This window comes from Somniosus microcephalus, chromosome 6 (genome assembly GCF_052327205.1).
Source record: "Somniosus microcephalus isolate GS21.2 chromosome 6, FLI_Smic_1.0, whole genome shotgun sequence".
Classification (NCBI taxonomy): domain Eukaryota; kingdom Metazoa; phylum Chordata; class Chondrichthyes; order Squaliformes; family Somniosidae; genus Somniosus; species Somniosus microcephalus.
Genome location: NC_140992.1, coordinates 196,848,084 through 196,872,211, shown reverse-complemented (window position 1 = coordinate 196,872,211; position 24,128 = coordinate 196,848,084). Strand labels below are relative to the sequence as shown.

General features: G+C 45.6%; 1 protein-coding gene across 2 annotated transcripts in view; it reads right to left on the bottom strand.

The window, feature by feature from the left end:
• mbtps1 (membrane-bound transcription factor peptidase, site 1) overlaps positions 1-24,128 on the bottom strand; it is a 188,768-nt gene that overhangs the window by 53,800 nt on the left and 110,840 nt on the right. For both annotated transcript variants that reach the window (XM_085991177.1, XM_085991178.1), the window contains exons 8-10: positions 14,536-14,603; positions 11,215-11,317; positions 6,047-6,198 (exon numbers count right to left, since the gene is read on the bottom strand). In XM_085991177.1, coding sequence (XP_085847303.1) covers positions 6,047-6,198; positions 11,215-11,317; positions 14,536-14,603 — 323 coding nt within the window. The remainder of the gene's footprint in view (positions 1-6,046; positions 6,199-11,214; positions 11,318-14,535; positions 14,604-24,128) is intronic.

Below are 24,128 nucleotides of genomic sequence, written 5' to 3'. Positions count from 1 at the left end.
GCAATAGCAGCGAAGCCCTGCGCGCGCTCCGCCTGCTTCTCCAGGCTCAGAGGGAAGGTGATGAATTGACGCCTTCGTCTATAAAGGGCAGCTGTAACTTGCCGGATGCAACAATGGACTGCAAACTGAGAGATATTCGCAATGTCCCCAGTGGCTGACTGAAAGGATCCGGTGGCATAGAAATTGAGGGCAACAGTCACTTTAACAGACACCGACAGAGAGGTCCTGCACCGTAGACGCAGCTGCAGATCCTCAGCAAGCAGGTGGCACAGCTCAGTTACAACCTCCTTCCCGAATCGGAGCCTTTGCACACACTGCTCCTCCGACATTGCAAGGTATGACACCTGCTGCCTGAATACCCTCGCAGCGTACCCTCGGATTGGCCGACCTCCATTGCCCCTCCTCCTTCTGGCCAATCCCGGCCCCCTCTCCCGCCGTCTCTCTGCCCTTTCACAGTGTCCGGCCATGAGGAGGTGGCCCTCCAAAGCAGCTCCCATTCTGATGCCAGTCGGTCAAAACGCTGTTAGGTGTAGCGCTCCAACTGCTCCGGACAGGTTTGAAGGTCCCAAGTATTCTAAGGCTAAATTCCAAAAAATCTGCTCCACAGTAGCTCACCAACTCTCTCCAGCAACAATCACAATGAACAGGCCAAGTGGCTGCAGCTTTTATACTAGAGCTGTCCCCTTTAAATAGCACTCCCCGACTCCGAGAAGGGCCTGGTAACGTTCCATCGAACTGTCACTAACAGCGCTAGGCGCAAAGGTTCCGGGCGCCACCGTATATCCGGTCAGGGGCGCCTAAAAGGCGTTGCACACTGAAATGACGTCATGATCTGCCTGCGCACGCGGGCGCGCGCTAACACTTAACGCAGGCATTAAATGTATAGTCAATATGGGAGGTGTCGCTATCTTCATTGTGCCCGCCCGAACATTGGGTAACGCCCCAATTCTCGGGCTCTTTAGGCGCTAATCGCTGGCGCTACCAACCGAATTTCTAGGCCATAGACTTCAGGATGGTGAAGTGGGCAGAAGCATGGCAGATGGCATTCAACGCGGCGAAGAGTGAAGTGATGCACTTTGGGAGGACTAATATGGAAAGACAGTGGGGGAGAAATTGAGTACAGCCCCGTTTGGGGCGCCAGCCTTGCCAGGGCGCTAAAAGTAGCGCCCCAAAAACATTCGCGCCCACGCACGGGAAATTGAGTTATTGCGCCCCAAAGGGAAGCGCGGCGCTACTGGAGGCGCCCTGCATCCCTCTTGGGGCGCTGCGAGTGAATATCGTGGCGCTACGTGCCGCAGCGCCACACGCTGCGGCACATCGAGCTGCGGTATTGCAGGCCTTCCTCCCCTTCTTAAAGGGGAGGGGCCTTGTGCAGCGCGATCTGGGGCCCAGCTGGGCCGCCGAGGATCGGGAGTGCAGGCAAAAGAGCCTGGCACCGAGGAGAAGTGCCGGGCTCTTGGAGCACAGCCGGCACTCTGCGGGGGGGGGGGGGTTCAGGAGGCCGGGGACGGGAGCGCAGGCAGGTGCTGGCAGGCGGCCAACAACAAAAATGGCCGCCCCGCACCTCGCCTTTAATTTGCACCTCCCCGGCCACAGGTAGGCCCCCCTGAACCGGTCGTAAATAGCGTCCGGCGGTAAATCAGGGGGCGCTGCCAAATATCGCGGCCGGGGCGTCAGCGAGGCGCTGCGTACACCGATGAAGTCATCGGCAGCGGCGCAGCGTTAACAGTTAGCACCACCACTAATGTCCCGTGGAATTTAGCGGGAGGCGTGGGCAGTGCCGTGCCCGGGCGCCAGTTGGCTTGCGGCCCACTTAGCGCCCTCTTAAGGCGCTAACGGGTGGCGCAACCTACTGAATTTCTCCCCCAGTATACTATAAATGGCACGATTCTAAAACATGTATATGAGCAGAGAGTCCTTGGTGGCCATATACACAAATCCTCAAAGGTGCCACAGCAAGTTGATAAGGTGGTTAAAAAAGCATATGGGTTACTTGGGTTCATAGAGAGGAATAGAATATTTAAGGAAAGAGATCATGCTAGAACTTTAAAGTCACCGGTTAGGCCTCAGCTGGAGTATTGTGGACAATTCTGGGCACCACACTTCAGGAAAGATGTAAAGGCCTTAGAAAGGGTACAGAGGAGGTTTACCAGGGATGAGGGACTCCAGTTATGAGGAGAGGTTGGAAGTTAGGACTGTTCTCCTTGGACGAGAGAAGGTTAAGAAGTGACCTAATAGAAGTTTTCAGGATGATGAGAGGTTTTGATAGAGTAGATAGAGAAAAACTATTCCCTCTGGCGAGTGGATCAATAACCAGAGGTCATAGATTTAAAATCATTGGCAAAAGATCTAGAGGGGAGATGAGAATTTTGTTCACTCAGAGTTGTTGGGATCTGGAACACCCTACCTGAAAAGGTAGTGGACATGGATTCCATAAATAAATTTAAAACTGAGTTGGGCGGGTACTTGAGGATGAGGAACTTTCAGGATTACGGACAAAAAGTGGGGATGTGTGGCTAAGCATAACTAGGGTTGCAAAATTCTGGGAATTTTTAAAAGAGGAAACTTTCCATGGGAATTTTCGGGAATTTAGGGAATATATGGGAATTTATGGGAATTTTGAGTTTTTTTGCACACTCATGGTTTTTGTCTCTGACCCTTATATTATCTTTGTAGTCAAAATAGACATACCGTTCCATACAAATAAAAACAGGCTTTCAAAACTTTATTTAGGTTATAATTTTGAACTTCATTGTACCCCCACAAAAAAGACCCATCTAAAATAAAATAAAAAGAGCGTCAGCTTATTTAGCCTGTAATTTGTCCTTATTTTGTCCCTTTGAGTCTTCTACTCATGAGTCTTCTGAGTCTTCTACTCCTCATTGCTCCTCCTGATTCTCTGACTCTTGCTCTGACGTGTCCATTTCCTCCTCTGTGTCAGTGTCCAGCTGTGTGGTGGACACTTCTGTATCTGGCTCAATAAGTTGTAGGTTTGCCCGGATAGCCACCAGTTTCTCCACTCTCTTGTTAGTCAGCCTGTTGCGCACCTTTGTATGCGTATTCCCAAAAAGTGACCAGTTTCATTCAGAGGCCGCTGATGAAGGTGGGATTTGGAGTATCACCGATGCAATAGGTGACAGGGCCTCAGATGCACAAAGTCCCTTCCACCAGGTATGTGCACTGATATGCTTGCATGATTCCCATATCCCATCCCCATTCCAAAGACCTTGCTTGGTAGAGAACTTTGCCAGACTTCCCAGAACTTTGCCCACATACAGATTGAGATGGTGTGAGAGGGTAGAAATCACACTGTAAGCGCTGTTGATCTGTTCTCCAGAAAGTATTGGTCTCCCAACATGCTTTGGGTCCAGCATGTATGCTGCAGCATGAATTGGCTTGACACAAAATTCTTGACGCGTCTGTATGAATTGAACAATTGCCTTCTCCTCTGCTTTGAGCAGCAGGGATGTGGGTAGGGCAATGCTGATTTGTTCTTTTAAATCAGTAAAAAGCCTGAGAACATCTGACAAGACAGCATCATCTCCTTCAATCTGAGCAATTGCAGATGCTACTGGTGAGAGTAGTTTAAGGCTGCTAACCACTCTCTCCCAAAACACGTCATCCAGCAGTATTTTCTTGATGGTGGTTTCCATATCCCCAGACTGGGATATTGCCATTTCTTGCAGCGACTCCTTACCCTCCAGAAGGCTGTTGTACATTATGACAACACCACCCCATCTAGTGTTGTTGGGCAGCTTCAGTGTGGTGTTCTTGTTCTTTGTCATTTGCTTGGAGTTGTAGGTTGCTGCAACTACCTGTTTACCCCTGACATACTTAACAACTTGCTTGGCTCTCTTGTACAGTGCTTCCATGGTTCTCAAACCCATGATGTCCTTGAGGAGCAGGTTAAGCCCATGAGCTGCGCACCCAATAGACGTAATATGAGGGTAGGCCTCCTCCACTTGAGCCCAAGCAGCCTTCATATTCGCAGCATTGTCAATAACTACTGCAAAGACCTTTTGTGATCCAAGATCGTTGATGACCGCTTTCAGCTCATCAGCAATGTATGTGCCTGTGTGTCTGTTGTCCTTCGTGTCTGTGCTCTTGAAGAACACTGGGAGAGGAGTGGAGACGATGTAGTTTATGATGCCCTCCCCTCGTACATTTGACCACCCATCTGAGATAACTGCACCACAGTCTGCCATCGCTATCGTTTCTTTGAGCTTTCCTTGGACTCTGTTGTACTCAGCCTCCAGCAAATAAGTAGACAAAGCATGTCTGGTGGGAGGACAGTACGCAGGGCGAATAACATTGAAAGATCTCTTCCAGTACACATTGGCTGTGAGCATGAGGGGTGAGCCTGTTGCATATACAGCTCGAGCAAGGCACTCATCTGCATTCTTCTGGCTATGGTTATCCATTGTATCAAAGAACCTTCCAAGTGGGCCAGGAGTTGCTGATGATAAGGAGCCTGATGCTGAATGAGAACCATCATCTTCTTGAATGGAAGCAGAGGAACTCTGGGCTGACTGCTGTGAGCTTTGAGTGAAGCTGTTGCATTTGGATAAATGCTGCTGCATCTTTGTGGCATTCTTTACATATGGCTTTCTACAGTGTTTGCACATGTACACAGTCTTTCCATCTTTAATGCCTGGGGTAAAATGCTTCCACACATCCGACGGTAAACGTGGCATTGCTCTATGCAGAGAAGTAAAGGGCATTCATCTCTGTGTCGAACTGCGGTCGATCAGCACGATTGCAACAGGGTGAGTACATTTTTGCTGATGCTCCATGTGATGGAAGCATGACCTGTACACACACGACGCTACATCACCAATAGTGTATAATTTTGTATATTTTAAATTGAAGGACAACAGAGTTCAACAAGTAACTGGTTTATTTGGTATAAAGTCTGATTTACTTACTGCATCATCACAACATCAGCAGAAAACAAAATGACTTCCCTCAGGACCCCTAACCTGGATCTTAAAAAAACTATAGCAGTCTTACAGATGCCTGCAGGCCAATCACAATTCGATATGCAAATATTACAAATAGAGGGAGCTAATCGCTCATCCAACCAATCAGGACACATTTGTTCACAGTCACACACAAAACTTGTAATTATTAAAACAAGCCAAGTAAGAAGATAAACATATATTGATTAAGAAATTCCTTAATAATTAAGATTCCATCTCTGTTAGTAATTTTAAGAGAGGACCTGTGGAAAAAAAATACAAAAAAAACAATATTATGCTAGCATGTGCTTTTTTGGGCAAAATTCCCAAAATTCCCAAGCTAAACTTCCCATGGAAAATTTCTGGAAATTTACCGGAAACTTTCCACCCCTTTGCAACCCTAAGCATAACTGCTCTTTCAAAGAGCCAGCACAAGCACAACGGATTGAATGGCCTCTTTCTGTGCCTTGTTTTGACATTTGCAGGAGCAGGTCCTGAAAAATTCTCCCAAATCCATAAAGTTACTTAAAAAACCACACCCTTGGGAGAGCATCAGCATTCCCCAGATGTTACAGAAGCCACAGTGTAACCTCAAGCTAATTTACAGTAGCTGAAGTCTTCATAAATATTTACAGACAATGTACCATGTTTGCCCAAAATACAGAAACATCCTGCATGTATTTTGATAAGCAAGTTACAGGGGTCAGATCAAACACCACAATAGTCTCCATACCACAATTACACAACAGCATCAAATGTAATCCCTCCGCCAACATTGAAAAGCAGCCAACTTTGGTGGGGGAGAAAACACACTTGCATGCATACCATCACTGTGGTGTGTTGCTGGGCTACAAGTGCTTCTGGGATAGTAAGGGCACTGTTGTGATAGGCTCACATTCTAAAATTACAATATATCTTATTACGTTACGTCGTTAAGCTCTCAAGTACTTGTGGAATCAGATGCAGGCTGCTGTTATTTTGTGCTGCAAGGCCCCCAAGAAGCCCCATGCAGTGGTACACCCAATGATCCAGGATCACTGTCATTGCATAATATCCACGAGCTTTCAATCGCTCTCTGATCTACTTGCCTTGCCAGCAAAGTGACTGCACCCGCCACAACTGGTGATGCCACACTAGTTCCCGAAAGTGAGCGGCAACCGCCCTGCATGCCAGAGCCTCGGACACCAGAGCCGTAGGTCACAATATCCGGCTTCATTCTGCCATAACCACCAGGAAGCTCCTAAAGAAAAAGAAAAAAAACAAGCATTCAGCTGGCTGGAACCCAAGCGCTGAAATTACAAACATGGCTAATTTTAATTGTGTGACTAAGTTTGAGGCAAGAATATACACTAGCAACTGGCCAATGTCACACATAGCGAGTGCCATTAGGTACAGGCAGCCATTTGGTGTACCTTACATGGGTTGGTAATGCAGTGAAAAGATTTTGTTAGCTTAAGTTTAGAAACCAAGCTGAATAGCCAAGGGTGAGGGTGTGGAAAAATCATCAAAGCTGAAATAAGCAAAAGGAGGAGGTAAATTCGGAAGTAGTGATTAGTCGACACGAAGCTTGGGTTTCAAAAGCCTAGATCCCTCCTTTACAAATAGCTGGTAAAGTCATTTAAGTGCTAAGCTTGCATCAGTTGATTATAGAAATGTGGACACAAAATGAACAACGCAAAGCTCAATATGGCTCACACCATTCCCAACCAAGGAAAGAAAGAACCTGCATTTATATAGCGCCTTTCATATCCACAAGATGCCCAAAGAAGTTTAGTGCCAATGAATTACTTTTTGAAGTGCAGTCACTGTTACGTGGGAAATGCAACACAACAATTTACATTTATATAGCGCCTTTAAACACTGTGAAACGTCCCAAGGCACTTCACAGTACTGTTATCAAAAACAAAATTTGGCACCAAGCCATATAAGGAGATGTTAGGACAGATGGCCAAGAGCTTGGACAATCTGCCCTAAGAGGTAGGTTTTATGGAGCGTCTTAAAGAGAAGTAGAGAAGCGGAGAGTTTAAGGAGGAAATTCCAGAGCTTAGGGCCTAGGCAGCTGAAGGCACAGCTGCCAATGGTGGAGCGATTAAAATTGGGGATGCTCAAGAGGCCAAAATTGGCGTAGCACAGAGATCTCGGGAGATTCTAGGGCTGTAGAAGATTACAGAGATAGGGAGGGGCGAGGCCATGGATTTGAAAACAAGGACGAGAATTTTAAATTCGAGGTGTTGCTTACCTGTTGGTCAGCAAGTACAGGGGAGATGGGTGAGCAGGACTTGGTGCAAGTTAGGACACGGGCAGCAGAGTTTTGGATGACTAAGTTTATGGAGGGTAGAACTAGGGAGGCTGGCCAGGAGTGCGTTAGAATAGTCAAGTTTACAGGTAACAAATGCAGCAGCCAATATGCATACAGCAAGGTCTCACAAACAACAATGATATAAGTGACCAGATAACTAGTTTTGGTGGCGTTGGTTGAGGAATAAATGTTGGCCAGGACACTGGGAGAGCTCCCGTGCTCTTCTTCGAATAGTGCCACGGGATCTTTCACATCCACCTGAAACGGTGGGCAGGGCTTTGGTTTAACCTCATCCAAAAGATAGCACCTCTGTACTGCACTGTCAGCCTAAATTGTGTGTTTAAGTCCAGGAGTAGGACTTTAACCCAAGACCTTCTGATTCAGAGGCGAGACTGCTACCATTGAATTGAACGCATCTTTAATCAGCCTAATCTTCCCTCTTATAATTTCTATAGTCTGCTATTACATCAACTTTTCAATTTATATCACTTAGCCCTTCAAATACAACACTAGTAGTTCAATACATTCTGAAATTTAACTGCTGAAGGAATGTTGGTATCCAACACCAATTATAGCGAAGTTAAATTAAGCAAATGTACAAGATGATGCAATATTTTTGAACAAATTAAAAATCTCTACTCTTGGCTATATTTTAGCACCATAAAACTCTCGGTATTAAAACCATTATTCAAGATCTTAAGAAAAAGGAACTCTCGAACAAGGCCTACAAGTGTTACAACCAGCTTACATCAAAACGATGCACGTTGTCAAGAATACCTGTGGGGGAAAAAAGTCTCCTGCACTCTAATACAGGTCAACATCAGAAAATAAAACCGTGGCCCTGAATTACTTAGGATCACAACGAGTTCCAGCCCAAGTGCACAGTTTATTATGAGCGTACGTGTCACCGTACCATTTGTGTTCGGACAGATCCGCTGCTTGAATTAAGGGGATGATACCCAGCCATCGTGTTTTTTTTTAAACCATGTACGCGAACTCAGGACTCACATCATTGCGTTAAAGCCTCAAAAGGTGTAACAACATTGCTGAATACCGATGTCATTGCCAGAAAACAAAAAGCAACTCATTAAGTTGTACTTGTGCAACAAGAGTGCTCACACATGGGAGGGCTGCAGGCCGCAACTGAAGGTGAAAACAAGCACGCAGAATGATGGGATCAGTTAATGGAAAAAAATTATGTGGGAGTCGTGGTGGTACCCAGGGAATGAATGTTAATATTTAAACCTCCACCCAGTTCTATGTTTAATTACAAGAAATTGTATCTAGTTCAACACACATTTACTTTTTGGCAGGGTTAGGTCAGGTAATGCGTGCATTCCAGGTCACAGCATTTCATTGTTTCCTAATCCTGTAAGAGACGTGATCCTCAGCCATAAAACTATTACCAGACGTGCAGATAAAATTTCAGAAGTACAGGATCCAATAAGGTCAGTCACATCCTGTACAGCTTAAAAACAAGTTAAAAAAAAAACTATAACTGAGATTAGTTACTTTGGAGGGTACAACAGAAGCACCCAAGGTGCATTACTGCAGTATTCATGGGAAGAGGAAAACTCATGACAAAGTGCACATCAGCATTCCAATGCACTACCACAGAATGGTGAATAAATATACAGCTAGTCTCTGGCTTTCTCAGGGGGCCATCAATTCAGAGCCAAAATTCATCTGGAGAAACTATCTCGAGACATATAGACCACAGTTTCGCCAACTGTGGCGAGTCCGATGCGGCCGGAGTAGGTAGCGGCTTCAAACCCCACTCCCGTCTTCATCCCGCCTTCTCCAAGCGATTTTGCCCTGATTGGGCTTGTTAAGCCCGGCCTGCGAGGCTCCCGGCCAATTAAAAGGAAGTGGGTCTGGTTTCCTTAAAGGGACCATGTCCATATTCATTTTGACAGTTGTGCTGTCAGTGTTCTGTAGCATTGAGGTGCTGCAAACACTGACAATGACTGCACAAAGGTGCACGGCTGCACCCACGCTCTCCCATGACTCCTTCCATATGCTTATGGAGGGAGTCACAGCACGCAGGGAGGTTCTCTCCCCTTCCAATGGGCGGAAGAGACCTCGCCAGGACACCAACGCAGCCTGGTCACACATTACACAAGAGGGCACAAGCAGGGATGTTGTCAGGAGGCCCTGGCTGCAGTGCCGCACACCTTGCAATGATCTCAGTAGATCACAAAATGATACTGCAAAGCCACACTCAACCTCATCCTGCTGTGCCACTCATCACATCCCATCACTCTGCCTTCCCTACCCTACTCCTGCACATCCTTACTCACACCAACATACCTTGCACCTCCACCCATCCCTCTCTCTCTATCTACATTATCACTTCCCCATCTCACTAGCCACCCCTCACACTCACCCTCATCCTACTGCAAGCATAATAACTAACAACACACAAGGGTAGGCACTTGGGTGTTTTAGCCAATGTTCATGTGAAGTTTCTGGTAATGTGCTGTCAAACATTGAAATCTTTATTTTCAACACTTTGCATTCTTGGGCAGATTGGTGTGCACCTTTGGAAGTGGCTTAGTGAGTTGCAGTGAATGGTGAGACACAACAGTACCCCCCACAATGGTGATGAGTGTGAAAGGAATGGCTTGGGCATTGTAGGGATGCTTTATGGTGCTGGTGTGGGGTGGTGCCAACCTGGCGCATCATGTGGCAGCCAGGATGTACAGCATCAAGTGAAGAAAATCTGGCCATGGTGAGGCCATCCCTGGCGTCCCGGGCAGCAATGTGATCGGGTGCTGATACCCTGTGTCCTGTGTAGCATCAGGTGATTGCGGAGAAGGTTAGTGTTGTTGTTGGTGCTGCTGGGATTCTGAGGACCAAGGTGAGATTTTTTCAAGGGCACCAATGCTGCTGGAATAGATGGCAGCTGAAGTTGAGATGACAGAAGTGATGTCAATGGTGAGAGAGCTTGCTCCAAGGAGGTGACAGTGGATAGAGTGTTTACTCCAAACACTTCCAAACTGCATACAGCTCAAAAGTGTCTTCCAAATCCTGAATGCTCAAGCTTCTGACATTGGAAAGTGAACAGCTGTGAAATGATAGCTTTTATACCACTTTTGCAGCTGTCACCTATTCACAGCAATGGAGTCATAGAGAATCCGACACACTTACGTGATCCCCGAGCGATGGGAACCTCGTGAAAAAGTTGGAAAAATGGCTAGAAGGTGGTAAAATGCTGTTCAACTACCTTTAAAGACCCCCTTAACTATTTCAATTGGCTGACCCGCCGCTTAGTGCCGGGTCTGTAAAGCGCAGGCAGAGCCCATACTTGGGAAACTGACACGGAGGTGGGTTCAGAGTGGATCCAGACCCGCTGTCAATCTTTTAGATTTTGACAGCAGACCTGTCTCCGAACCTGCCCTCTGAGCGCCGGCAAAATTCCGGCCATAGTTCTTTAGTGCCCACCTTCTTCCCAAAGAGTGAAACCCAACAGTGTGAAATCTAGATATTGTTCTGTCATGGACTGATCACACACTGGCCACCTGTTGCACAGAATTCTGAACAGTACAATCTAACAAAATTAGATATTTTATTTGGACATGATCTTTAGGTTTATGCTAGAAACAAAGACCTGCTGCAGATCAACAACCTGGATCAATCCAAACGTTCATCCCCAATACCAAAGCTTCACACATCACTTGTCTTACCCGTGGAACACTTGCCAGCATAGTCACCAGGAACTTTATCTCTTATATGCAGAAGTCCAAATACTGAAGGCAGGCTGTTGGAGCTTGTGTTAGACTATAGGCAGATTCTACACTTTCTCTTCAGCTCTGCACTGAGCATTCACTAGGGTCAATGTTACAAGGAACCAGTTTCAAAGTTGGCACTAGCTGCACCCCACTATGTCACCCAGTATACCAAGAGGGGAAAAATATTAAACAGCACTGTCTTACATGCAGTGATCCTGCAACTTACCCAAGTGGTCATTCCTCTGGAGGAGAATCGAGCCATGTTGTCTTCAAAGTCAATTCCACCCACACCAATTACATCCATCTGGTCAGCAGGGTTATTGAGGGTGCTGGAAAAGGCCAAGGCAACACAATCATATCTTAAAACAACTAACGCTGTAATAAGTTACAATTAAAAGGTGATCTACAATGAATTGGGAACATTTGCTACGGTAGAAGTCAATTCCTTGAACTGTATAATTTAATGGAAAAACAGCTGGTTTAGAACAGTTTAACCTTGCAGTTTGGTATGTGACAGCTATTCCATGGTCAATTCCTACGTATCTTTGCACTGTGACTTAAGTCCCAGTAAAACCCTGTGTAAATGGTTTCCACTGTACTGGCAAACAACTGCACATGGTTAATTGTGGCTAAGCAACACTGGAGCCTACACTTGTAGAGATATCCCTTAAGCTTCAGTAGTGGCCCTCCTCCAAGAAGGCAGCAGCTGTCAACTGCATTAACAGTCATTTAGAAATCAGGCTTTATATACTAAATAACTTCATGGCAGCGTGGTTGTAGTCACTTGGAAAATTTTACAATGGAGCTCCCCAGAGCCATGAGCATCGAGAAAATCCTAGGTGTGAGATATCCAGCTGTAACTCAGTCATGCTAGGCACCATCTTGTGCCAAAAGTAAACATGATTAAAAGCAAGTTGGCATGCATTCATATCTATCCAAGTCCTGGATGATCCAGTACTTTCTTCAGCTCAACATCTACAAAACTGTTCAACATGCAGAAGCTCAATGCCTCAGGCACTGATTCCGTCTCCCTCTCCAGCCGCTCACTCAGCTAAACCTGAAGATGTGCAACCACTGTGTCCATTGAAAGGCTACATCTAGTGTTACCAAGACATCGAAGTTCCACCTTCAAAACATTGTTCGGCTACATCCCTACCTCAGCCACACCACTGCTGAAACATTCATTCACACCTCCTTCACTTCAAGGATGGGCATCTGTCATACTCTCCCTGCCAGCTTCCTGACCTCCACGCTACATTAACTCCAACTCCCTGTTCCCATAACCTAATCATACAAAGTCACAAACAGCCATCACCCTTACTATTCTTCATGGCTGCCTGCCCCGCACAACACCAATTTTAAAACTCTCGTCCTCAAATCCCTCCTACTTCTGAAATCTTCTTGAAATCTAAATCTTTTCACACATGTTCCTCCAATTCTAATTTGCTGTAAGTTTCTAGCTCCTATCCCACTTTCAGTGGAAGAGCCACCATCTCCTACACTCAACCTATTCTTATGACTCTTCTCCCCTGCCTTTAAAAGCCTCAAAATGTACCCAACTGAATCATTGGTCCCACCCAACTCTACTTCCTGCTCAGTGTCCAGAACTCCTTCTGTAAAAAGGTAGCATTTAGTAACCTGAAATGCACTATAAAAAGAAAAAGAACTTTCATTTATATAGCACCTTTCACATCCTCAGGACATCCCAAAGCCTTTTGCAGCCAATGAAGTACTTTTTGAAGTGCTGTCATGGTCGTAATGTCTGCAAACATGCTGGCCAATTTGCGCACAGCAAGATGCCACAAATGTCATGACCAGTTAATCTGTTTTTAGTGGTATTGGTAGAGAATACATGTTGGCCAAGACAGCAAGAGAATGTCCCTATTGCCATGGAATCTCTAACCCCCACGTGAGGAGGCAGATGGAGCCTCATTTTAAAGTCACAGCACCTCCAACAGTGCAGCACTCCCTCAAAGTGGTGTCAGCCTGGATTATGTGCTCAAGGCTCTGGAGTGGGGTTGAACCCACAACCTTCTGACTCACGAAATGAGTGCTAGCACTCAGCCAAGGCTATACAAATGTAGTTATTGAAGCTATATCATCACAGAGATTGGAGGGAAAGGCCTACTCATGGTTTGCTGCAAGTTTACTGTCCTATTCTCCTTAATGCAGTTGGTCTGAGTCACGGCTATTCTTGAGTTAACACAAGAGGCTTTGAGTTGCATCTCCCGAAAGCTACAAGTAGTGCTTTTAGCCAGTCAGAAGGAAGTCAGCGGAGGGGTTTCAGGAGAGAGTTCCAGAAAGTGAGACTAAAGTGACTGAAACCATGGCCTCCAATGGTGGGGGTGATTGGGATTAGAAACATGAAGCTGAAGATTATGATCTTGCAAGAAATTTCTGTTGAATACAGAAAATCTGCCATCTCAGTTTTTAAAATGGCGAATTTCAGCAAACATGAACACAACATTGTAGGTCACTTTCCAGTTCTGAAACAGTTTCCATATCACAAATGAATGTTATTTTAAAAATTAATTCACAAAGTGATCCACAAACTGCATTTGGAGGTTAATAATTAAACGGAAGACTCCAGCAAGTCTAATGGCATCCACACCCAGCAAATGCAAGAAAATTTTTGCTGACTTTAAAAGGACTGTCTTTTTAATAAAATATTGAGTACAGAAGCATAATCCCTGCCTCAAGACCTACTGCTAAATGCAGAAGATTGCACAGGCTAATCAAAGTAGTTTCAGCCATCTGCTTCCAGTCATTGCTCTGCTGCCTTATATTCTATGAATGCTGTGGGGTCATATCTGATGATCTGCTTAGCATCCTCATTTGTGTTTCTGGCCCTGTAACCTTCCACCTCCTGGCTTCAATACCCCTAAAATCAGACATTAAGGAGCTACCATTTTCATAAAATATTCAGCAATTTTTTTCTACTCACAGAACACAATGTTGCAACAATGATGTACAGCATCATTACCAGGAGGGTGGGATGGAGGAGAGTTCAAAGACATTTTTGTGTGAATTGTGCCATTTAATAAGGTAATTATAATTAATATGACTGAGTCATCCACTGCCTGAAGCAGTGAGTATGGACCAGAGTCAGTATACAGTACTTGTATTAATTGTGTCACATTTCAGGCTAGATTTTTTCCACTCAGTCAACAGGTGTGGAATGTAGCCAATATTCACTTCTTTTTCTCAACTCTAACCTTCCTTGTTGTCTCTATCCATGGCATCTACAGATAATATTAACAAAAGGTTCATTTTTCTTGGTTGCAAACAGAAACAACCAATATCTTTTCTTGAAATATTACCTGCTGTAACTAGCCGAGAATGCAGTGGCAGAAGCTTCCCGGTTTGACTGCAGTAGCTCTCATCTAGACACCAAATTTTATCCAGCCCACTCAAGCACTTTGCATATCGGTGCCCCAATCTGGCCTCAATCTTTGCAGTACTGTATACTCAGGTGTCCATTACTTTTTTTTAAAAATAGACACCCATGCTTAAACAGGAACACCAAGGTCAAGAATACCAAACTCACCCATAAAGAGGGCCATCGTTACCAATTGCAGAGACCATGATCACTTTGTTAGCCGTCAGTTCCCAAACCTACAAAATGAAGAAGGACCATAAAATAAACTGTTTCAACAGCACATTTGTCTCTGCATCCTCTAAAGGTGCCTTATGTCAGTCATCTCACCACATTGCCATTTATACCAGGTTAACATACAAAAAAGCATTAAATGATAAAACAGGTTAACTAGAAATTTAAGTTTTATATAGTAACAGAAAAGTTATTGGGCAAGAGGAGAGAATCGAGGGAAAGGAGAGAATGGAAAGGAAAGGGTTACCTTTTTAAAAAAAAACTTATTTAAGTTGTATAACATTAAACTTATTGCTGATGTTCAGGTATCTTTATTATTGTAATGCAATGTTTAATTTCAGTACTAGGGTGTGATCTAAAAGCATGGTTGTGCCAAGACGCCTACAGGCCTCTTGAATCTGCCAGTGCTCTAAGGATTAATTGTTTTTAGCATCAGAATATAGAACAGGATAAACCAGGATGGAAAGAGACACTGCCCATTATTCCAACAATGTCATTAGGTAAGGACACTGTGGCATTGTTTTTAAATGCACAATCTGACCAGACTACTGATGCAAATGTCTTTGGAGTAAAAACAAAGATTTGGACTCTGTGGCCAGATACAAAGAACTATTAACCATTTGAGAACTGAAGTGTTTAAAATACAATTAAACCACATGAGTTTTGTCTGATTTGCCAAATTTATTCAGCTGTGAGACTGGACTATTTGCCTGCACTGAACGGCAGTACTCCCATCTGTGAAACCAATTTGTCATGGCACTAATTTAATTTTTCGCCAAGAGAAATAAAATTGCGCAAAATGCCCACATCAAAGTGTACTCTACACTTGTGTCTCCTTACCAGCGATGACACTGCACATTCACGCTAAAGGTTAATTCATCGCGGAGCTAAGAATTTAATCATTAGCTTTACATAAGAATTAGGAGCAGGACATAGGGCCCCTCGAGTCTGCTCCGCCATTCGCTAAGATCACGCCTGATCTTCGATCTCAACTCCACTTTCACACCTAGAGTCCAAATATCTCTCTCTCTCGGCCTTGAATATACTCAACAATGCAGCATCCACAGCCCTTTGGGGCAGAGAATTCCAAAGATTCACAACCCTCCGAGTGAAGAAATTCCTCTTCATCTCAGTCTTAAATGGCCGACCCGCTATCCCGAGACTATGCCCCCTAGCTTTAGACTCTCCAGCCAGGGGAAACAACCTCTCAGCATATAACCTGTCAATACCCCTCAGAATCTTATATGTTTCAATGAGATCACCTCTCATTCTTCTAAACTCCAGAGAGTATAGGCCCAATCTACTCAGTCTTTCCTCATAGGACAACCCTCTCATCCCAGGAATCAATCTAGTGAACCTTCGTTGCACTGCCTCTAAGGCAAGTATATCCTTCCTCCGATAAGGAGACAAAAACTGTGCACAGTACTCCAGGTCTGGTCTCACCAAAGCCCTGTGCAATTGTAGTAAGACTTCCTTACTCTTGTACTCCAGCCCTCTTGCAATAAAGGCCAACATGCCATTTGCCTTCCTAATTGCTTGCTGTACCTGCATGCTAACTGTGTTTCCTGTACGAGGACACCTAAATCTCTCTCAACACCAACATTTAATAGTTTCTCACCATTTAAAAAATATTCTGGTTTTCTATTCTTCCTACCAAAGTGAATAATTTAACATGTCCCCACATTATAATCCATCTGCCACCTTATTGCCCACTCACTTAACCTGTCTATATCCCTTTGCAGGCTCATTGTGTCATCCTCACAGCCTACTTTCCCACCTAGCTTTGTATCGTCACCAAACTTGGATACATTACACTCGGTCCCTTCACCTCTGTCATTAATATAGATTGTGAATAGCTGAGGCCCAAGCACTGATCATTGCACCACCCCACTAGTTACAGCCTGCCAACCTGAAAATGACCCGTTTCTCCCTTCTCTGTTTTCTGTCCGTTAACCAATCCTCTATCCCTGCTAATATATTACCCCCAACCCCATGAGTCCTTATCTTGCGTAACAACCTTTTATGTGGCACTTTATCTAATGCCTTTTGGAAATCCAAATATACTAGATCCACTCGTTCTCCTTTATCTACCCTGGAAGTTACAAAAAACACCAATAAATTTGTTAAACACAATTTCCCTTTCGTAAAACCATGCTGACGCTGCCTAATCATATTATAATTTTCTAAGTTCCCTACTACCGCTTCCTTAATAATGGATTCCAGCATTTTCCCAATGACTGATGTCAGGCTAGCTGGCCTGTAGTTTCCTGTTTTCTCTCTCCCTCCTTTCTTGAATAGCAGGGTTACATTTGTTATCTTCCAATCCGTTGGGACCGATCTAGAATCTAGGGAATTTTGGAAGATCACAAACACTGCATCCACTATCTCTGCAGCCACCGCTTTTAGAACCCTAGGATGCAGACCATCAGGTCCAGGGGATTTGTCAGCTTTTAGTCCCATTGGTTTCTCAAGTACTTTTTCCTCTACTAATATTAATTACTTTTAAGTTCCTCAATCTCATTAGCACCTTGGTTCCCCACTATTTTTGTAATGCTTTTTGTGTCTTCAACTGTGAGGACAGATACAAAATATTTGTTTAAAGTCTCTGCCATTTCCTCATTCCCCATTATAAATTCTCCTGTCTCAGCCTCTAAGGGATCAATGCTTACCTTTGCTACTCTCGTCCTTTTTACATCCTTGTAGAAGCTCTTACAATCTGTTTTTATATTTCTTGCTAGTTTACTTTCATATTCTATTTTTTCCCGTATCAATTTTTTGGTCATTCTTTGCTGGTTTCTAAAGCTCTCCCAATCCTCAGGCTGACTTCTATTCTTCGCAACATTATAAGCCTCTTCTTTTAATCTAATATACTATCCTTAACTTCTTCAGTTAGCCGCGGATAGATCACTTTTCCTGTGGAGCTTTTATTTCTCAATAGAATGTATATTCGTTGAGAATTTTGGAACATTTCTTTAAATGTTTGCCACTACTTTTCTACTGTCATACCTTTTAATCTAATTTCCCAATCTAACTTAGCCAACTCACCCCTCATATCTATGTAATTGGCTTTATTTAAGTTTAAGATTCAAGTTTCGGACTAAAGTAGATCACTCTCAAACTCAAAGTGAAATTGAGGCCTAGAAATTCACTGGTGCCCCGTTTGGGGAGCCAGTCTCGCCTGGGTGCCGGAAGTTCCGCCCCGGAAGGAGCCGCGAGCGCCAGCCCGATATTCAGTTTCAGCGCACCAAACGGAAGCGGGGCGCTGCTCGAGGCGCCCTGCATCCCTCTTGGGGCGCTGCAACTGAAAATCGCAGCGCTACGTGCCGCAGCGCCACATGCTGCAGCACGGCGCGCTGCGGTACTGCAGACCTTCCGCCCCTTCTTAAAGGGGAGGGGCCTGCTGCAGCACGATCCGAGATCGCGAGTGCCGGCAAAAGAGCCCGGCACCAAGGAGGGGACACAGCCGGCACAACGCAGGGGGGGGGGGGGGGGGGGGTTAGGAGGCCAGGGACGGCAGCGTGGAGAGGTGCTGGCAGGCGGCCAGCAACAAAAATGGCCGCCCCGCACCTTTCCTTTAATTAGTGCCTCTACTGCCGCAGGTAGGCCCCCCCTGAACCGGTCGCAAAGGCGCTACAGCAGGGGGCGCGACTAAATATCGCGATCGGGGCGCTGCGCACACCGATGACGTCATCGGTGGCGGCACAGTGCTACAGACTAACGCCGCCATTAGCGCCCCGCTAAATTTCACGGGAGGCATGGCCAGTGGCACTAAAACCACTAAGTGCCCTCTTTGGGCGCTAACTGGTGACGCAGCCCACCGAATTTCTGGGGCTGAAAGCTGTCAGTCCCCACACACTCTAAAAGAAGATACTCAAAAGGAAATGTCTTTAAATACAGATTTCCCCTCATTTCCAAGCCTCAGTTTATACAAATCTCACATTTATACAAATACACATCTCATCACCAAGGAGACACAGAATTTAAGATACACAGACACTGTTACGTAGGTTTACATAGGATATACGGCACAGAAACAGGCCATTTGGCGTTTATGCTCCACACGAGCCTCCTCCCGTCTTTCCTCATCTAAATCTATCAGCATAACCCTCTATTCCCTTTTCCCTCATATGCTTGTCTAGCCTCCCTTTAAACGCATCTATACTATTCACATCAACCACTCCCTGTGATAGTGAGTTCCACATTCTCACCACTCTTTGGGTAAAGAAGTTTTTTCTGAATTCCCTATTGGATTTCTTGGTGACTATCGTATATTGATGTCCTCCAGTTATGCTCTTCCCCACAAGTGGAAACATTCTCTCTGTATCCACTTCCCCCCAAGTGGAAACAGTCGCCCAGAAATTCGGGTCGGAGGCTTCCTGCGGGTGCAAGCCTCCGACCTGCACTTACCTAGCGCGCCGGCCGTTGAGCTGTGGGCCCGCGTGGGATTCCGATCCTGGGCCTCCTCCAACTGCCAGCGCGCAGTGCTTGCGTATCCCAGGGACGCAGTTAGTTCGATGCGTCCCCTGGGATCACGTGGGCCATGGAGAGCCAATAGTAGCAAGGAAATGCCCATTCATAAAATTGACAGGAAGAGCTGTAAAAACTATAACTACTATAAGCCCCAAAACATCACTTAAAAAAAAAAAAATTATTTGAAGTTTTAATCACATTTTTAAAAATAACTATAAATTACATAAAATAACTATTTTAAACAATAATTTAAATTTTTGAAAAAATTAATTACATTTTCTAACGGGGCTAAAAATAAACTTACCTTTCTTTAACGTATTTAAAAATAATAAACCTGTGGAAAAAATGTTTTAATTTTAATTAATTCACCACTTACCTTGTTAAAAGCCGGCCATGCGCCTGCTTTTTAAAAGTGTAACTGCTGGAGACTTACCCTCCCGGAGAACCCTGCAAAAAAACATAAGTTCCATGCACACACGTTGCCTCTCCGGCGCACGCGTTCCACCTCGGAACCCCTTCCTTTAAGGGAACGGAAGTTCCGGTTTCCCATGCATGCACGAAACCGGCACTTCCATTGGGCCTACGGGTGAGTACCCCGTGCATACTCACCCGTGGAGACCCGAATTTCTGGGCCATGATCTCTGTATCCACTCTATCAAAATTTTTCATAATTTTAAACACCTCTATTAAGTCACCCCTCAGCCTTCTTTTTTTCCCCAAAGAGAAAAGAGACCCAGCCTGTTCATCCTTTCCTGATATGTATACCCTCGCATTTCTGGCATCATCCTTGTAAATCTTCTCTGCACCCTCTCCAGTGCCTCTATATCCTTTTTATATGGCGACCAGAATTGTGCGCAGTACTCCAAGTGTGGTCTAACCAAGGTTCGATACAGGTTTAGCATAACTACCCTACTTTTCAATTTTATCCCTCTAGAAATAAACCCTAGTGCTTGGTTTGCTTTTTTTATGGCCTTGCTAACTTTCGTCGCAACTTTTAATGATATGTATTTGTTCCTCTACCCCACCTAGACTCGCACCTTCCAAGTGATAAGTGACCTCCCTATTCTTCCTACCAAAATGTACTACCTCACATTTATCTGTGTTGAACTTCATTTGGCAATTATATGCCCATTCTGCAAGTTCATTAATGTCATCCTGTAACTTGTGTAAGAAATCACACAACACCAGGTTATAGTCCAACAGCTTTATTTGAAATCACAAGCTTTCGGAGCGCTGCTCCTTCTTCAGGTGAAGTGGAGAAATGCATAAAGACACAGCTTATATAGTCAGAGAATCATGTCAGATGTTTACAGGTAACCTTTCCAACTGCCATTTATCGCACCTCGGCAGAGAGATAATCACAGCAGTCAAAGGTGTGAATGGTGTCCAAACAGGTCAGTCAGGGAAACATTACATCAAAGAACAATGAGGTGGGGTCACAAGGGGTCAAATATTGCAGATGCTGGGGTCTGTATGAAAAACAAAAAAAGACAAAAAACATTTTTTTTGGCTGGAAATCACAGCAGGTCCAGCCGCATCTGTGTAGAGAGAACAAGCCAATGTCGACTCGAGTCTGGATGACCCTGCATCAGGTGGGGTTACATGTAGCGTGACATGAACCCAAGATCTCGGTTAAGGCCGTCCTCATGGGTGCGGAACTTGGCTATCAGTTTCTGCTCGACGATTTTGCGTTGTCGTGTGTCTCGAAGGCCACCTTGGAGAATGCTTACCCGAAGATCGGAGGCTGAATGTCCTTGACTGCTGAAGTGTTCCCCGACTGGGAGGGAACACTCCTGCCTGGTGATTGTTGCGCGGTGTCCGTTCATCCGTTGTCGCAGTGTCTGCATGGTCTCGCCGATGTACCATGCTCCGGGGCATCCTTTCCTGCAACGTATGAGGTAGACAACGTTGGCCGAGTCACATGAGTATGTACCATGTACCTGGTGGGTGGTGTCCTCACGTGTGATGATGGTATCTGTGTTGATGATCTGGCATGTCTTGCAGAGGTTGCTGTGGCAGGGTTGTGTGGTGTCGTGGTCGCTGTTCTCCTGGAAGCTGGGTAATTTGCTGCGAACGATGGTCTGTTTGAGGTTAGGCGGCTGTTTGAAAGTGAGTAGTGGAGGCGTGGGGATGGCCTTAGCGAGGTGTTCGTCGTCATCGATGACATGTTGAAGGCTGCGAGGAACATGGCGTAGTTTCTCCGCTCCGGGGAAGTACTGGACGACGAAGGGTACTCTGTTGGTTGTGTCCCGTGTTTGTCTTCTGAGGAGGTCTATGCGATTTTTCGCTGTGGCCCGTCGGAACTGTCGATCGACGAGTCGAGCGTCATATCCCGTTCTTACAAGGGCGTCTTTCAGTGTCTGTAGGTGTCCATCGCGTTCCTCCTCGTCTGAGCAGATCCTGTGTATTCGCAGGGCTTGTCCATAGGGGATGGCTTCTTTAACATGGTTAGGGTGGAAGCTGGAGAAGTGAAGCATCGTGAGGTTGTCCATGGGCTTGCGGTAGAGTGAAGTGCTGAGGTGCCCGTCTTTGATGGAGATTTGTGTGTCCAGGAATGAGACTGATTCTGAGGAGTAGTCCATGGTGAGTTTGATGGTGGGATGGAACTTGTTGATGTTATCGTGTATCGTGTTAACCGAGATCTTGGGTTCACGTCACGCTACATGTAACCCCACCTGATGCAGGGTCATCCAGACTCGAGTCGACATTGGCTTGTTCTCTCTACACAGATGCGGCTGGACCTGCTGTGATTTCCAGCCCAAAAAAATGTTTTTTGTCTGTTTTTTTGTTTTTCATACAGACCCCAGCATCTGCAATATTTGACCCCTTGTGACCCCACCTCATTGTTCTTTGATGTAATGTTTCCCTGACTGACCTGTTTGGACACCATTCACACCTTTGACTGCTGTGATTATCTCTCTGCCGAGGTGCGATAAATGGCAGTTGGAAAGGTTACCTGTAAACATCGGACATGATTCTCTGACTATATAAGCTGTGTCTTTATGCATTTCTCCACTTCACCTGAAGAAGGAGCAGCGCTCCGAAAGCTTGTGATTTCAAATAAAGCTGTTGGACTATAACCTGGTGTTGTGTGATTTCTTACATTTGTCCACCCCAGTCCAACTCCGGCATCTCCACACCATCCTGTAACTTGTTGCAGTCCTCCTCAGTATTGACTACTCCCCCCAATTTGGTGTCATCCACAAATTTATAAATTGTGTTTTTGAGTCCCAAGTCTAAATCGTTAACGTAAATTGTGAACAGCAGTGATCCCAGCACTGATGCTTGTGGAACACCACTACCTACCTTCTGCCACTGTGAATAGCTACCCTTTACTCCTACTCTCTGCTTTCTGTCCTGAAGCCAGCCAGCAATCCATTCTGCTACTTGTCCCCTGACTCTGCATTCCCTGACCTTGTTCATCAGTCTATTATGGGGTACCTTATCGAAGTCCTTTTGAAATTCCAAATAAATTACATTTACTGCATTACCATTGTCTACTCTCTCTGTTACATCATCAAAAAATTCAATAAGGTTGGTCAAGCAAGACTTTAGGGTTTGTAGGTACAAGTGAGAGCTGTGAACTTAACAGATACTAGGTAAATGACAGGACAGCTGTTGTTGTTTCATATGACGGGAAAAGCTTATAATGGGACGTTTAGTTTGATTATCCATTCGATGGCCTCCCGAGATGTCAAGTGGAAAAATGAGGTGCCTCCCGCAACAGATCTTAGTAGACAGGTTGAAGTGATGTGTTCCATGGTCTGGGACTCAGGGCCACAGTCGCTCTTCGGGTCGTCCCTCATCTTCCAACTGTGGAGCAGGTGGCTGCATCGTCCATGCCTTGTGCGGATTGAGTTGAGCGCTGTCCACTGTCTTCAAGGGAGGTCGAAGCCAGGGGCCTCTGCTGTTGGGTCAGTGATGAGGTGTTGGCTTCTTATGTTGCATGTGTCCCACGATTCCGTCTATCTGGAGAGTGGCTGGACACCAGCTGAATGAATATTGGCTGCTGTTTCCCAGAATGGCCGTCGTGATTTTAAGCACTTTCGTGGTGGGTTTTTCAAATCTCCGTGAATGGGAAGGTTGATGCTGCTCATAATTTTTTTCCAGCTCACGAAGCACAATGGCATCGCGGCAAATGGCAGGCAGGGCAATGTGGAACAGCACCGAGAGCCTCTCAGTTGGAGTAGACTTGAGAGTCCCTGACACCGTCCTCATGGCAGCGTTTAGCTGCACGTGCACAAGCTTTGTGTGGCGGCTATAGGTCCATAAGGCACTAGCAGTATTCTGCAGCAGAGTAGACTAGGGCCACTGTTGCGGTGCGTAGTGCTCTGGCTGTGCTCCCTCATAACGTTCCAGCGAGTTTCCAGACCAGGTTCACCCTGGTTTTTACTTTTTGACCGGTGTTGGTGAGATGAGGCTGATAGGTGAGAGTCCTGTCCAGGATGATGTCCGGGTATTTTGGGTGGGGTTCATAGGTAAGTCGCCTTTCGCCGAAGGAACTGTGGAGTTCTTTCCCGGTGGCATTGTTGCTCAGATGGGCCACCGACACAACTGCCTTCTCTGGATTGGGGCGGAGACTCCAGGTCTGGAAGTACCATTCTAGTAGGTCCAGGTCGCCTCTTAGCATCCTACTTGCTTCGTCCAGCATTGATGCCTGTGTCAGCAGTGCTATGTCAGTGACATATGCGAACTTCTGGGATTTGGTGTAGGGCACATCTGCCGTACAGATGTTGAAAAAGGATAGTGGGAGCACCGACTCCTCTGGCAGACCATTGTTGAGCATCCGTGTTCGGCTGGTCTTGTCAAGATAGACGCGGAACTTACAGTTGCTCGTTAGGGTGCTGATAAGCCAGAGTGTCTTGCGGCACTGAATGATTATTGAAAGCTTCAGTAGCAGACCATCGCGCCAGACAGTGTTGTATGCTGATGACAAGTCTTTGAATGCAGATCCAGTCTTCAGCTGCTTCTGGAACCCTGCCTCAATGTTGGTATGGTGTGGAGTGAGTTGGTAGTGAGTGCAAGGACCTGGTCAGAGCAGTTTCTTCCCTCTCTGAAGC